The 16,030-nt window shown below is 44.4% G+C and overlaps 2 protein-coding genes across 3 annotated transcripts in view; both read right to left on the bottom strand.

Moving 5' to 3' along the window:
* Positions 1 to 3,635, bottom strand: part of LOC114140511 (kinesin-like protein KIF1C) — a 28,729-nt gene extending 25,094 nt beyond the window's left edge. Inside the window, exon 1 of the mRNA XM_028010468.1 lies at positions 3,060 to 3,635. The gene's annotated coding sequence lies outside the window, so the exon portion shown is untranslated. The remainder of the gene's footprint in view (positions 1 to 3,059) is intronic.
* Positions 3,636 to 8,770: 5,135 nt separating this feature from the next.
* Positions 8,771 to 16,030, bottom strand: part of LOC114140593 (cysteinyl leukotriene receptor 2-like) — a 13,118-nt gene continuing 5,858 nt past the window's right edge. For both annotated transcript variants that reach the window (XM_028010679.1, XM_028010680.1), the window contains exons 2-5: positions 15,935 to 16,030; positions 10,467 to 10,634; positions 10,213 to 10,380; positions 8,771 to 10,113 (exon numbers count right to left, since the gene is read on the bottom strand). The exon at positions 15,935 to 16,030 is cut by the window's right edge and continues 82 nt beyond it. In XM_028010679.1, the coding sequence (XP_027866480.1) occupies positions 9,462 to 10,113; positions 10,213 to 10,380; positions 10,467 to 10,634; positions 15,935 to 16,030 (1,084 nt within the window). In that variant the 3' untranslated portion in view covers positions 8,771 to 9,461. The remainder of the gene's footprint in view (positions 10,114 to 10,212; positions 10,381 to 10,466; positions 10,635 to 15,934) is intronic.

Raw genomic sequence — 16,030 nt, 5'->3', positions numbered from 1 at the left:
GGAAACTGCAGCAAATTCCAGGTGAAAACGTGAAACTTTTACTAATAAACATCAGAAAATAACCACAGCAGCCTGCTGTCCTCTGGAAACAGCAAGAGGAGACCAGTTCACCGTACTGGTCCCAGCTCCGACTGGTTCCCAGTTCACCGTACTGGTCCCAGTTCCGACTGGTCCCCAGTTCACCGTACTGGTCCCAGCTCTGACTGGTCCCCAGTTCACCGTACTGGTCCCAGCTCTGACTGGTCCCCAGTTCACCGTACTGGTCCCAGCTCTGACTGGTCCCCAGTTCACCGTACTGGTCCCAGCTCCGATTGGTTCCCAGTTCACCGTACTGGTCCCAGCTCTGACTGGTCCCAGTTCTGACTGGTCCTCCCTCTCAGTCAGGTCTGGTCAGAGGTGTTGAGCTGTTGCCTGATAACACTGGAGCAGAATCCAAACAACATGCAGCTATAAATACACAGATACACACACACACACACACCCCGACAGCTGAGATGCCAGCTAACTTTAGAGACGCTCCGAGTCTCAGAGTCCCGGTCCGGACCTGGAGGGACTCGGAGTCTCACCAGCTGCTCAGGTGAACAGCAGACGGTACCGGCTGTGATCGGACCAGCAACCAGAACCGGATCAGGAATCAGGATTAAACCTGTTGCTCTGATCCAGAGTGATCCGGGTGCAGCCACAGTGACTCCACCTGATCCTGCAGGTGTGGAAACTCCAGCTGAGTGGAAACGTCCCAGTGGGACAGGAGGGTGGGGCAGAAAGGAGAGAGGGGCAGAAACCAGGTCAGGGCAGAAACCAGGGAGGGGCAGTTCTCACATTCTGAGTTTCTTTCTCATGATGATGGAACAGAGAAAGAGGAAAGAACTGCTGGTTCTGCTGAGGGTTTCCAGATTCACCTGGTTCTCTGCAGCAGGAGCTGGAGGAACGCAGAGAACCTCAGAACGTCAGAGAACCTCAGAACGCAGAGAACCTCAGAGAACCTCAGAACCTCAGAGAACCTCAGAACGTCAGAGAACCTCAGAACGTCAGAGGACCTCAGAGAACCTCAGAACCTCAGAGAACCTCAGAACGTCAGAGAACCAGTGAAACCTCAGAACGTCAGAGAACCGGTGAAACCTCAGAACGTCAGAGAACCTCAGAGAACCTCAGAACGTCAGAGAACCTCAGAACGTCAGAGGACCTCAGAACGTCAGAGAACCGGTGAAACCTCAGAACCTCAGGGAACCTGAGAACACAGAGAACCTCAGAACGTCAGAGAACCGGTGAAACCTCAGAACCTCAGGGAACCTGAGAACACAGAGAACCTCAGAACGTCAGAGAACCGGTGAAACCTCAGAACCTCAGGGAACCTGAGAACACAGAGAACCTCAGAACGTCAGAGAACCGGTGAAACCTCAGAACCTCAGGGAACCTGAGAACACAGAGAACCTCAGAACGTCAGAGAACCGGTGAAACCTCAGAACCTCAGTAAACCTCAGGAATGAGGCGGGAAGCAGCAGATGGATCAGGAAGCAGCTGACTGCAGAGTTCACTCTGAAAAACTCCATCTGAAGAGAAATCTGCAGACTGGATGGGAAGTGAATTATTCTGCAGGAAGATGACATCACTGATGACATCACTGATGACATCACAGCATAGAGAAACAAGCTGTTCTTAAAATCAGGCTGGATGTGATTTTATTAACATTCCAGCTGCTGGAGCTCAGAGTTTTTCACAGATTATTCATTAGATTATTTGTCATGATTTCAGAGCAGAACTGGGTCAGCGCTCCGGGTTCTGATCAGGTTCTGATCGCTGGATAAACTGGATTAAATACAAAAGTTTTACTTTCTCACATTATTTACACTAAAGTTTTAAACTAAAACGTCTAAAATGATCAAATGACTAAAAACAGAAAAATATTAATTTTCCTGCTGCAGCAGAAAAACATATTAATGATTAAATAGACATTAATACACGACCACTGGATCTGATTGATTATTAGGATTTTAACATGCTCCTAAAGAAAAATAGTGGAAATATTTCCTATCTGTATCCGCCTGGTTTCAGCCAGCTGACCAGCAGTGCTCAGCAGCAGCAGATTAAACCTCAACCTGTTTTTAAACTTCCTGACAGGAAGTAACAACCAACGTTTTTATCACATCACTGAACTGATATAAAGTTGATAAATATTTAATATTTTATTGAACTTTTTCCTTCTTTATTTAAAAAGTTGAGTCTGGTTATCTGAGCTGATCAGGTTATCAGAAATATGTCAATATTCTGATAACAGTGATTGATGTCGTCATGGCGATGAAGACGTCTCGTCAATAAATTCTGCTTTTATTTTCCTTTTCCAAGAATGCCATGAAATATGATTTCAAATGTTAATAAAGTCCAGAAATTTGGAAATCTGATTTCTGGAGAAAAATGTTTCCAGAAAGGAGTTTAAAAAAAAAAAACAAAACTAAAGAAAAGAAACTTTAAATCAGGCGATTTGGTGAATCTAAAATCTGTTATTTACATTATTAGGATTTTTAGGTCCTTTAATTAATAAAAAAGTGAAAAATCCAGAAAAACAAACATTTTTCCAGAATCAGTTTCTGTTTTTCATACAATATAAAAACATCCATCAGAGAACAGAGACAGTTTACTGTCAGTCAGCCAAACAAGGAGAACCGGGACAGAACCGGGGCAGAACCCTGAGAACCGGGACAGAAACCAGAGAACCGGGACAGAAACCGGGACAGAACCCAGAGAACATTCAGACTGACTGGACCCACACATCGGATCAGAACCGGTTCATCTCCCGTCCTCTGTCTACCTGACATCAAACCTTTATTTATGAGAAAATAATAAAAATGTTGGCAGGATTTTGATTTTTGTGTCTGATAAAGAAAATAAATATAAATAATAACTGGATGATTTTATTTTCTGAATGTTTTCACTGCTTACAGAAATAATTATTCATATCTAATTATGGAAACTGACTTTACTAAACCTCTGATTATTAATCCTGAAGGTATTATTTCTAACTTGTTCCGGTTCGATTGGACCCGGACCGGAGCTTGCCTCACCTGTACCGGAGGAAACCCGCAGTGCCGTGGGTCGGTTCACTCGGTCCACATGATGTCCTCCAGCAGCAAAACAAGTAAACAAACAATCCTGGTTCTGGTTCCGATTGGGTTCGGGCCTGTCGGTACCGGGGCAGCCGGGCGGTGCAGCGGGGGTCCGGCTCAGAATAAAACTTTATTCCCACTCCGACCGGATCTAACGGAGGATCCGGGCCGACTTTTCCCGGGTGACGTCACTGCCCGGTTCTGGAGGCCGTCAGGGGGACCGGAAGCCGGAGGGCCGGGCTGAGGGAAAGTTAGGCCCGGACCTGGAGCCAGGCAGGCCGGGCGGCGAATCACGGTGGGTCCCGGGACAGAAGCGGCTGGAAGTCGGTGATCCGTCAGCTGGTCCGGCCGGGGTCCGCGGGTCCGGTCCGGTCCGACCGGGAGGGGGACTAGTCAAGGAGAACCGGGCCCGAACCGAGGAGAAGGAGAAGCAGAGAGGGGAGAGAGGCTGGGAGGCTGGCCGGTGGCCTGGCCGCGCGGCGGTGAGTGCGTGAGGAGAGCGCGGGCGCGTCCCCGTGGAGCGGAGAGCCGGGCGGCTCCGCCCCGCGTCAGACCCGCTCCGCCCCGCGTCAGACCCGCTCCGCCCCGCGTCAGGCCCGCTCCGCCCCGCGTCAGACCCGCTCCGCCCCGCGTCAGGCCCGCTCCGCCCCGCGTCAGGCCCGCTCCGCCCCGCGTCAGGCCCGCTCCTCCTGCGGCGGGCCAACTCTCAGAGCTGCTGCACTGACAGAGGTCTCACTCTGATGAAGATTCCTCCGTAGAGCTCCACAGCAGCAGAGTATCAAGGAAGTTAAGGATTTTGTTGTTAGGCATACAAAAAGCACCCAGAACGTTTTGACACTATTAATGTCATTCTTTTAATGAGATTAAAGAATGAGATTAAAAGAGAAATATTTTGGATTTTTGGATGAAAACATCTTGGAAGAACTGCTGTGGCATTTTTAAGATACTTTTATATCAGTGGAGCCCAAAGTGGGTCCTGGAGGCCCGGCATCCTGCAGGTTCTGGTTCCCTCCCTGCTGGTACCAACAACCTTTCAGCAGGTCAAAGTTCATCTTAGGCCTCTAATGATCATCATTGGATCCAGGTGAGTTAAACCAGGGAGAGACTAAAACATGCAGGATGCCGGACCTCCAGAACCTCCAGAACCCACTTTGGACCCCCTGATTTATATGAAAAGATGTAATTATTTAGCTGGTGCTTTTTTCATCTCCTGCTCCCTAACCTATCTGCTCTCCTTTGCTGAGGTGCTTTTTGTATTTCTTTTTTAAAAACATTTCCCTCCTTTTACCTTCATTCATTCATTCATTCATTCATTCATTCATTCCAGCCAAAGTTATGAGGACCCACAGATCAGGAGCTAAATGTGGCTTCAGAGCCACAGGTCTGCTGTTCCTGTTTTCATTAATATGACGATAGGTTGCGTACTGTAAATATTTTACATTTAACTTATATTTATTTATATTTATTCAGGTTGTTCTATATTTACAGGAATTACCTGGTTTAATGAACCAAAACTAACAGAAAATTACAAACTCAGTAACAGGTGATTAAACCATTTAACTCATTAAATAAGCTACTAAAATCAAGGGCATAAGAATAAATCTACTTTAACATAATATGTAACTTTCTGAATGGATCTGCTCTTTTTGGTTTTACTCAATATATATATTTTTTAAAATCTCTAGCTGTTTATAAAATCTGACAGTTCCATATTTTATTTTGAACCTGAAAAGACCAACATGTTTTCAGATCAATTTAAAAGAGTAAAATATAGAACTACAAACACAAACCCTGTCTTCTGGCTCCAGAGCTGGCGGTCGACTCCCCCTGGTGGTCTGGAGGTCGAACATTTGGAGCCAGTTTTCAAAGTTTTATACTTGCTTTTGTTTTTGCTATTTGTTGTTTTTCCCTTTTTGCTTTTCTGCTGCTTTTATTTTTTGGAGTTGCATCATTCATGTGTTTGCAGCTCATTTGGCCGCTAGCTGCACATTCCCACCCGTCGGCCATCTTACAAATACGACTTTCATTTACAGCCAGGAAGGAATCTATAAATCCAAAACCAGCTCCTAAAGTTTTCTTAGAGTCTTTAAACTGCAACAACAGGAGCAACAAGGTGAATTTCTTGGGACCAAACAGACGTTAATGTTTTTAAAACATTAGAGACACCCTGTGGCGGCATGCCGCCCTGGGCAGCATGCCGCCCTGGGCAGAGAGCCAGAGGCCCAAAAAGCTGCAGGATGGAGGGAACAGCTAACAGAGCGCTGAGGATGAAGAAAACTGATGGATTTCTGGACCTGAAACTGGACCAGAACCAAGAATGGGACTAGAAGCAGAACCGGGATCTGGATCTGAAACCGGACCAGAACCTGTTCCAGGTGCTCTCCTCTAAGAGACACGAGGCTCCTGATGAACAGAACCTGTCCATCAGGTGAACAGAACCAGGTAAACAGAACCTGATGAACAGAACCTGGTGAACAGAACCTGAACCAGGTCTAAGCCCGGATCAAAGCTCCAGTCACATGATCTGCCTCTCTTTGTTTCTGCCAGAACACGGCGGCACAAAGACGGTTCTGTGAGTGTGGAAACAAGGGAGGGAGGGGCCAGGAAACACCTGGAGGTCAGGAAACACACACACACACTCACACACACGCCCACACACACACATGCACACACACACACCTAGCTGTAAAACAAATAAAACTTATTTCAGTTGTGCCCGTTCACTTTAAAGGCTGTTGCTCCTGACCTTTGACTTCCATGTGAGCTGCCTCTGGGCTGCGTGCTGATTGGTCCTCACAGCTCCTTGGGGCGGGGTTTGGGAAACTCCCTCTGCAGCTCCCCCTGCTGGTCATGAACACACATTACTGCACTGACATGAATTAATCTGAGTTTTATTTCTGTTAATTTTTATTTCTGGATGGTTGATGTGAGGGGAATTTTTTAAAAAGGTTTTGTTGGCTCTAGTGGCCTTTATTTTAAAGTAGTTCAACAGGAAACAGGGTAATGAGACAGGGGGAAGACATGCAGCAAATGTTGCCAATTTTACTGATCTTTCATCAGATTGACCTTTGACCTGTGGTTCAAATGGATTGTATCCATTCAAAAATAATTTAAGTGTTTTACATTTTAGAGAAAATATGTTGCTGCTTAATATTTCTGACAAACTGTAGAGGAGAATTTTATGAAGCGATTAATTTTCCATTTTGTTTGAAGAAATTTAAAAACTGCGGTTAAGTTTTTGATGCTTCCTGGATCTGATGTTTCTATCTGTTATATATCTATAGAAAGGAAACTACTTCATCTGGTTCTTAGCTCTCTTTCTCCAGTAGGTGGCGCATTTGAGCCATAAATCAAACTAAAGACATGGAGACTAAAGATAATCTCAAACCAGATGCTGACAGACCTTAGAGCTGAAGGAAACAGTCTCATGTCTGCTGAAGTGTTTTTCACAGGTAAAAACAGAATAAAGACATTTTAACAGGGTTTGGTTTGAAGGTTCTGGTTCTGGTTCTACAGGATTGTTAATGAGAACAACAACTCTGGACCTTTTATCCACAAATATGTAAATATTTCCTGATTTATTGTCTGCTGGGTTACCAAAGTTATTCATCTTTGGTCAGAATAATGAGACTTTCTTCAGATTCAAGACTTTACATTCATAAAATTAATATTCCTTGAAACAGTTTTAAAAGTCCAGACGGAGATCTCAGACACATTGCTGCCTTGTCATGGAAATTAAAAGAAAATCAGGAAGATTTCCTCCACCAGTCTGATTCGTCTCACCGCCTAATTTCTGGATGTCTGAAGGTTCCTGGTTGATTTGTAGCCATAAACAGGACAGGAACGCCCAGGAAGGAGGTTCTGGGTCCTAGACGGGAAAAGGTTCTGGTGTAAAACAACTGCAGAACAAAAGCTAAAGAGTTTGTGTAGAAGAGTCAAACTTCATGGGAAACCAGTCAGGTACCAACAGCGGATGAAAGGCCACTCAGAGAAAGAAGCCATTGGTGGAAAAGCATCTAAAACCCCAGATTAGAGCCTGAAAACGAACTCTGGTATAAAAACCTGACATTCTGGACGACTCCCGTCCCAAAAGCATCATGTTCTGGGGTTGCTTTGCTTCAGGAGGAACTGGTGCACTTCACAAAATGAATGGCATCAGGAGAAAAGATTATGTAGAAATAGTAAAGCAACATCACAACATATCAGCGAGGAAGTTAAATCTCGGACACAGACGGTTGTCCAGATGGACGATGTCCCCCAGCAGATTAGTTAGAAAGTGATTTAAGGACAACAAAGTCAATGTGTTGGAGTGAGCATCACAAAGATCTCACTTCTATAGATAATGTAGGGAGCTGAGACGATATGGGCTAATTAGCTTAGCTCCCAACTAAGCACACAGTTAGCAGGCTAAGCATTTAGTTTGGAGCTAAATATGTAGCACAGAGCTAAATATTTAAAAGCTGTCTTGTAAATCTCTTTATAAACTGCTGCTTCGTGTCAACTATTTATCATTTCTTTCCCTGTTTTCTTGTTCAACATTTCAGCTTTAAACAAAAGTTGGCTCGTTTTAAAAGCAATCCAGATGTTTTCCAGTGGCTCCACAGCAGCACTGAAGGTTTCTCACCAGCACAAGATTAGATGGATGTTCGCAAGAACCAGCTTTTACTTTGGTAGCCCACTTCCGCATATCGGCTAGTGAATTTGCGGATTAGTTTAATATTTAGCGGTGAGCTAGCTACATACTTCGTGTTAAACATTTAGTTAGCCCAGAGCTAATCACAGCTAAATTACCAACTAAGTATTTAGCTAGCTAGGAGGTAAATAGTTAGCTAGTTTACAGAATGTTGTTGGTTGGAGCTAATTGTTTATAAGCTAAATAGTTTTTTGATTAAATATTTATTTTAAAACATTTGCAAATGAATGAATAAAATGGTCAAAATATGACTTTGGAAAGTGAATCTTTATATAAAATGTAATTTTCCTCCTGTAACAGGCTGAATAACCCAAATAACTCTTCTTAATTTTGTACTATGTAACTTTACAAAATGGTGTGTAAGCGAGGCGGTCTACAAACCTGACCCAGTTCAACTGGTTCTGTTGGGAGGAATGGGCCAGAACTCCAGAAACCTGCTATTAGGAAGGAAACCCAATACAGTCAGGCAGTTCTTCTTCTTCTTCTTTTTGTTTTTAATGGCGGTTGGCAAGCAACTTAATGGTGTGCATTACCGCCACCTACTGGTATGGAGTGTGGATCAGGACGCAACTTAAAAAAAAACAAAAAACAGTCAGGCAGTTTAAAGGGCAGCCCTACCCAAATAACCAGGAAATGGATGTAAACGCTGATTGTAGGTGAAGCTCAACTGAATAGATTTTTTTTTAAAAATCTATCAAAAATGTAACATTTAGTAAATGAAAATAATATAATAGTCATAACTGAGATAAAACAGGAAAAGTGTGATTTAATATCTGGCGTTGAGGAATGACTGTATAGAGACTCCAAACTGATCAAGTTATATACAAATGGATCTAAATTTGTCTGAAGTGAACTGAATGTAAACCATTAAAATTTGAACTAAATTCCTCACTTGATGTTTTCAATAACATCCTCTGAGTCGCATTATAATTAAACATTAAATTAAACAGCAGGATATAAACAGACAGTGACAGAGTTTGTAGAAGTGAATGATTTATATAAAAATCCACATAAACATTGAGCAGAAGGGTCGACCCTTCCAGCTGGACCTTCATTTCTAAGCTTCCTGTTTACATAGCCGAACTGTATCCCAACATATTGTAACACAGTTAAATAAACAGGATCAGCAGAACATGAACCTCATGTTCAGATCCCACCCAAAAGTGTTTCAGTGCTTCACTCTGACGCTTTCATGGTTAGACGATAAACAAAGTTTAAAAGTCACCAGGAGGAAACTACTGCAGGGACTATCTCCCTATAAACGGGTGATTGGGAGGCACAGGGAGCAGTGGTGCTTCAGGTCAATGGAAACTATCAAAACCCTGGAAACAAAGAAGGTTTCCTGTTCCTGTTCAGTCTGGGGTGTCCAGTCAGGAAGCAGCCTGAAGAGGGCGCTATAAGTTCACCTGCAGAACTGGATCCTGTCTTGCTGTACAACATGTTTTACCTGAACAGCAACCGTATGGAGGAAAACCATGAAGGAGAACATGTGACTCCTTCCTGCTTCCTCTGGATTATAATCTGATCTCAACCTTCATCAAACTGGACATTACCAAAGAAAATGGAAAAATGACAGAGATCAATCTGTGGTGGTGTGACTCAATGGCCATCGTCTGCAGCAGTTTCTCCTGAAAGTTTTCTAATTTTGGATGGAAACTGAGCACATTTCAGTCACAGGTCTCCTCCAATCCCAAATGTTTCTCAGTTATTTGGATCTGCTGGTCTGTAGCAGGATGTTGTGTTTTTAACGGACTCTGCTCCATATCCTCTGCTTTTATGGACAGACCCTGTTGGGTTTTAACTTTCAACGACCCGGCCCGTCCAGTGGATCTTAAAGAGCCACTTCTGAAAGACAGCCGTTTACTGATATCTAAGCGAGTGTGCTCAATGTCTTCCTTGAAGTTCTTGGTGGAGTAGTAGTACAGCAGCGGGTTGACCACGCTGTTGGACGCCGCCATGCACAGCGTTATCGCCACGGCTCTCTGCAGCAGGTTGGTGACGCCACAGTTCCAGCCGCCGTTCACGGCGTAAAGGTGCAGGGTCCGGATCACGTGGTAGGGCAGGAAGCAGAGCAGGAAGGTCGCTATCACCATGATGAGCAGGTGCACTGAGCGCTGGTTTTTCTTCCTTAACTTCATGCGCGTTTTCGGGTCCTGAGAATAATGTGGGTGTGTCAGACAGTGGATGATCTTGGTGCAACACAGGATGATGGTGAAGAACGGCAGCACAAATCCAAAAATCAACGCCACGTAGTTCATGCTGAGGATGCGGGACCAAGACTGTGGAGTCGCCGGCTCAAAGCAGCGAGGTATTCCACCTCTGGAAGGAAGCAGAAGAGAAACTTCAGCATCCCCTGATCATCTGCTTGATCCCAGGCAGCAACAAACAAAGATGCATCACTGGTGCTCTGACTCTTACCTTTTATTAACGCCGCTGCCTAGGAAGGGCAGAGAGGACACGGCCACAAATAGCCAGATTCCCAGACACGTCAGTAAGGCTAACTTGAAGCTTTTCACTTTCTTATGTTGTAGTGGATAGACGATGGAAAACCAGCGGAGGAGGCTCAGGAACGTGAGGAATAGGATGCTGAAAGGCAGAGAGAGTGGGAATGAAACTGAAATATTCCCCAAACCAAAAGAAAACTTATGGCATGAGGACGTCTCCTGTCCCACCTGGAGTAGAGATTGACGTAGAAGGTGTAGACACAGAGTCTGCAGACCCAGTCAGGAAAGGACCAGTGGCCCTTGTTCATGTAGTACGCCAGTCGCAGAGGCAGGGTGAGGGAGAAGCTGCCGTCAGACAGCGCGAGGTTCACCATGATCACATAGGCAGGCTTCCTCCTGTGGATGGAAGAGGAGATGGAAAATCAGGGCAATGTAGGAATTCACAGCCTGATCTCTTCCCTCAGTAGCAGGAACCTCTGTTTTAAGACATTTGTCTTCCTGTTGGACATTGGGACAGAGGACAACACAGAGGAGCAGTGACTGGTTCCAGTAAAGTCCACCTGCTGGAAGTTCTCCAGTTTTCTCAGAGTCCAAACTGATCAAGGCTATGAAAACAGAGGAGACGTGACACCAAACCGAGGGCTGAGTGAGAAACGGTTCTGTTCTGGTGTTTTGACCCTGCGGTGACCTGAACACCTGTCCACAGTGTCACCTGCTGGCAGACGACACACCCAGTCCAACGCTGGTCGACATGTAAATGCTTCAAAAAATCCCGCTGCCAAATCATTTTCCGGGTAAAGATAGAATCTACCACAATCTGCTGTCTGACCTCAAAGAGCCGGATTCTGGGTCAGACCAGCACAAAGGGCTGCAGAGGACAGCAGGTTTTAACTTTCCCCCTTTACTCTAATTCACCTAAATAAAACCCAGCCTCCTTCAGAAGTTACTCAGTAATCAGAGTCCACCTGCACCGACAGTCTGGGCAAGGAGAGCATTAAATTCTGGGGGAGCTGCAGAGATCCACAGCTCAGGTGGGAGAATCTATGAAAAGGAGAACCGTCTCACTTCCACCACACAAGTCTGAACTTTAGCAAAAAGAAAACGGTAGATGTTTGTCCTGTCACCCAGAGGGGTCACTGATGGGGCTGTTAAGGTCATGTGACTGAGACTGTTTCCCTCCTGATGGTCCGGTCGACCCGGTTCTACTGGAACCAGAACTCCATCATCTGCTCCACCTCCAGCTGCTGTGGTTCTGACCCAAACCAACCTGTTCCCCTCCTGGCCTGTGGGGGCGCTGCACCAAGAACCACTGAAGGAAACGACACAAAAACTCTGAAGACACTGAGAGCAACTTCCTGTTTCACCAGATGGAAACAAGATGGAGGCGTCAGATTTTAGTGTTGGAGGATTTCTCTTTAGTCTTTGGCTGAAGACCAGGAGCCATTTCTGCTGCTAGCGCTAGGCTAGCATGTTAGCTTTGGCTGGATTTACCCAGAATGCCCTGCGCTGTAGTCCACTTCCTGAGTTTGGAGCGCTTTCTGGTCCCCTTGGTGTTCACATTCAAACTAAGCCAGAGTTCACTTCAACCGAACCCAGACTGAGGTTTGGAGGACCAGAGTTAGCTTAGCATTCACATCTCCAAAAAACGAACCAGACTTTCTACACAGACGGAGTGGAGTTGGATTAAAGCGACTGAACAGGAAGGAGGGAATGAAGCCTCAGATTGTCAGTAATGCAATGAGGAGATGTGAGTTTAATTTGTGGCTTCATGAGTTAGAATGGCCTAGTTAAAGTTAAGACCTAAATCCAACTGGGAATCTGAGGGAAGACTTGAAAACTGATGTTCAACCTGACTGAGGTTGGATGGAGTCACTTTGTGTTGAATCCAAATAAAACAGTCAAGTTGTAACAAACTGTGGAAACGTTTTACAGGACATGGAAACAGAAAACACCTGGAAAAACCTTGAAATGACTCCAGAAATCCTGGAGATCCGGATCAGGATCCGTTTCAGGAATCAAAAGATAGTCTGACCGTGATTAAGGATGACTGTGGGTGGTTGTATAGCAGAGTACAACATGTTTCTGACTGTTTTTCTTGTTAAAATGAGAGATTTGAGTTTCAGTCCCATTTGTTTCAACGCTGCACAGCGGCCGCCGGATCTGGATCCTCCAGATCTGGATCCTAGTGATCTGGATCCTAGTGATCTGGATCCTCCTGATCTGGATCCTAGTGATCTGGATCCTCCTGATCTGGATCCTCCTGTAACTATGAGGTTCAGCTCAAACTGCCCTCTGGCTCCACAAGGCTTTCATTGTTGACACACCTGCATGTTTCTGTGTTTATCTCCGATCTGATCAGCTGCTGGGATAATTTAATGGCTTCATTTCCTGGTTTCCTGCAGCGTGGTAAACAAATGACCGAGAAGCAAATAAGCCTCCAGCCTCCAGCGTCAGACTGAAGCAGAAACAGAAGCAGAAACAGAAGCAGAAGCAGAAACTCCTGCTGCTTGAGGGAAACTTCAGCTGGACGTTTCTCAGGTTTTAGGGAGGAGATTCACTGATGATTCAGCAAAACTTAAAATGCAACCAAACGTGTTTCTCTTTATGTTCCTGATGATTATGTGACACAATGAGGATTCCACCCACATGCCGAAGATTCCCATCATCCTCCTCATCACAGGCATCCCATAAACACAGTGAAAGTGGATTTTACTATTTAATGAGGAGAAAGTCAAAGTTTTTACGCCTTTTCAGATTCATCTATTTATTTAATGTTTCTTCTTGGTCTGATTCAGGGACAGGTTATCCCAGGAGTTTAAGGCTGCGCCATTCACACTTATTCCACTTTAATCCAACTCCTGTCCGTCTGCCTAGTCAAAGTCTGGTTCCTTTGTGCAGGTGTGAATGTGTAAACGAACATTTATGTGGACCAAAAAATCAAACTCTGGTCCTCCAGACCTCAGTCTGGGTTCGGTTGAACTGAACTCTGGTTGGTTTGAATGTGAATGTGAACGCCAAGCAGACCAGACTCCGCTCCAAAAGTAGGAAGTGGACTACAGCGCAGGGCATTCTGGGTAAATCCAACCGAAGCTAACATGTTAGCCTAGCGCTAGAAGCAGAAATGGCTCCTGGTCTTCAGCCAAAGACTAAAGAGAAATCCTCCAACACTAAAATCTGACGCCTCCATCTTGTTTCCATCTGGTGAAACAGGAAGTTGCTCTCTGTGTCTTCAGAGGTTTTTGTGTCGTTTCCTTCAGTGGTTCTTGGTGCAGCGCCCCCACAGGCCAGGAGGGGAACAGGTTGGTTTGACTCAGAACCACAGCAGCTGGAGGTGGAGCAGATGATGGAGTTCTGGTTCCAGTAGAACCGGGTCGACTGGACCATCAGGGGGAAACAGTATAACCATTGCTAAGGCAACATCATGAACCCCAGGACCAGCCGGATCTGTCCATCGTGTTGCTTTGCCTTTATTCAGTGGATCATAATGTAACTTTAGGAAGCGGTTCTTCAGAATCATCCGGTCCGATCCCAGCTGGTTTCAAACAGGTTCCAGGATTAAAGTCGACCTTTATTCTAACATGTTGATGTTTCAGAGGAACCAACAGTTTAACCAGAACCAGACCGACCTGTCAACGCTCTGACTCAGCTCCTACTGATGCTGCGTTTCTTCAGCTCCAGTAATTAGACAGCTGTTCATTAGCTGTTCATTAGCTGTTCATTAGCTGTTCATTAGCTGTTCATTGGCTGTTCATTGGCTGTTCATTAGCTGTTCATTAGCTGTTCATTGGCTGTTCATTAGCTGTTCATTAGCTGTTCATTAGCTGTTCATTAGCTGTTCATTGGCTGTTCATTGGCTGTTCATTAGCTGTTCATTTTTAGACAGCTGCTCATCAGAACAAGGTGTGGCAACTGAAGGAAACATTTCTTAGTAATCTCTAATTGGCAGCATAGATCCAGTTAATCACGTTTTATTTACTTTATCTAAAAATTTCAATGCATTCTGAACCGTCTGGATTAAAATCTGACCTGATTGGCTAAACGACTCGATAGAGAAATCTGGGAAATATAAACCTGGAAGAAATGACTTTTTAACAGAACCACTGAGGATCACAGAACCGATAAGGTTCTTCACAGAGATGCAAACAGGACACTATAATGAAGCTCAGCAGTTAGCATCCTTTATCTAGGAATGTAACAGAATCCCAGAGGTTTTCTCTACACTCAGATTTAAATTATCCAGCAGTTTGTAGAAACATCCAAACAGAAATCATGAGGTTCCTCAGTTTGTTTCAGCTCAGCTGATCCAGGCTGGAGTCTCCCTCTGCACCACCAACCAGAGCAACAGGAGGTCAGGAGGTCGGCGCAGAGATCTGGAGTGTTTTCCATCAGTGGAGAGGTCACGGGGTCATGGGCTGTTTCTGTTCAGGGTCGTTTAGTTTGTTGAGTTGACCTTGACTGTCTTAGAAAACACTTTCAGTATCTGGTTGCTTCATGTCTGCGCTCCAGCTCTGCTGGTTTATGGCAACCAGGAAGAGCTGCTAACAGTTTATACAGTGTTATTAGCACTGTAAAAGTAATTTGTTTATGGCGATGTAAATTTTTACTGCAGCAGTTTCATGGTGACGTTTCCTTTTCAGCCTGTGTGAATATTTAAATCTAACAACATTTTCTCATGTTAGATTCCAAACAGCAACGAACAGAAACAGTGATCTTCACTTATGGAACTAAAAATGTGCTAACAGCAGAGCTAATGTTAGCACATGTTAGCACTGAAAACATTTAGCGCACTTAGCTTTCCTTAAATCCATTTGTCCAGATCATTTTAAAGTTCTAATTTGCTTGGCTGTTTTGTAAACTTTCAGGTGAATAAAGTTCAACATCTGTGTTGAAATTCTGGTTATTTAGTCGTTTTTATTGATGCTCTTATTTTGAAGTAGGTGAACTCAGTTTGTTGCCACAAATGACATTTATTCTGTACCCAGAATGCATCACTGCAGTGAATGGTTTAAAATCTACAGACTTCCTGTTGTTTTCCTATCCTGGTCCATTAGGCAGAATCAGAAAGTTAGCAAAACGCAATAATTATAAAACTGAAACCAGAATAAAAGAATCACTTCCTGAAGTGCAAACAGGCAGGAGAGAGAGAACAAATCTGATCTTGTTGTTGGCAATATGCTATGTTGCTCATGTGTTGTCGTTGACACATTAGCAACATTACTGAAATCAACGGTTTAGCACTAGGTTCCACTAAACACCATGTTGGTATAGCATTAGCTAATGCTAAGTACCATGTTGGCATTGTGCTTTAGCATTAGCTAATGCTAAATACCATGTTGGTATAGCAATAGCCAATGCTAAATACCATGTTGGTATAGCAGTAGCTAATGCTAAGTACCATATTGGTATAGCATTAGCTAATGCTAAGTACCATGTTGGCATTGTGCTTTAGCATTAGCTAATGCTAAATACCATGTTGGTATAGCAATAGCCAATGCTAAATACCATGTTGGTATAGCATTAGCTAATGCTAAATACCATGTTGGTATACCAATAGCTAATGCTAAATACCATGTTGGTATAATGCTGTAGCTTTAGTGGAACTGATGTTTAGTGCTTTACGGTAAGTGCAGCTAACGCTTTCGTTAGCGGCGCCACCACGGCCATGTGTTTATGATTAAAGTGTTTCAGGGTCAAACCTGCGTTTCTTCTGCCTGAAGAAGACCACCAGTGCTAAGATGTTGCAGAGGAACGCCACGGGGAACACCAGGAAGTAGGTAAAGATGTAGGCGTTG

This window comes from Xiphophorus couchianus, chromosome 24 (assembly GCF_001444195.1).
Source record: "Xiphophorus couchianus chromosome 24, X_couchianus-1.0, whole genome shotgun sequence".
Classification (NCBI taxonomy): domain Eukaryota; kingdom Metazoa; phylum Chordata; class Actinopteri; order Cyprinodontiformes; family Poeciliidae; genus Xiphophorus; species Xiphophorus couchianus.
This window is presented reverse-complemented; position numbering and strand designations above follow the sequence as displayed.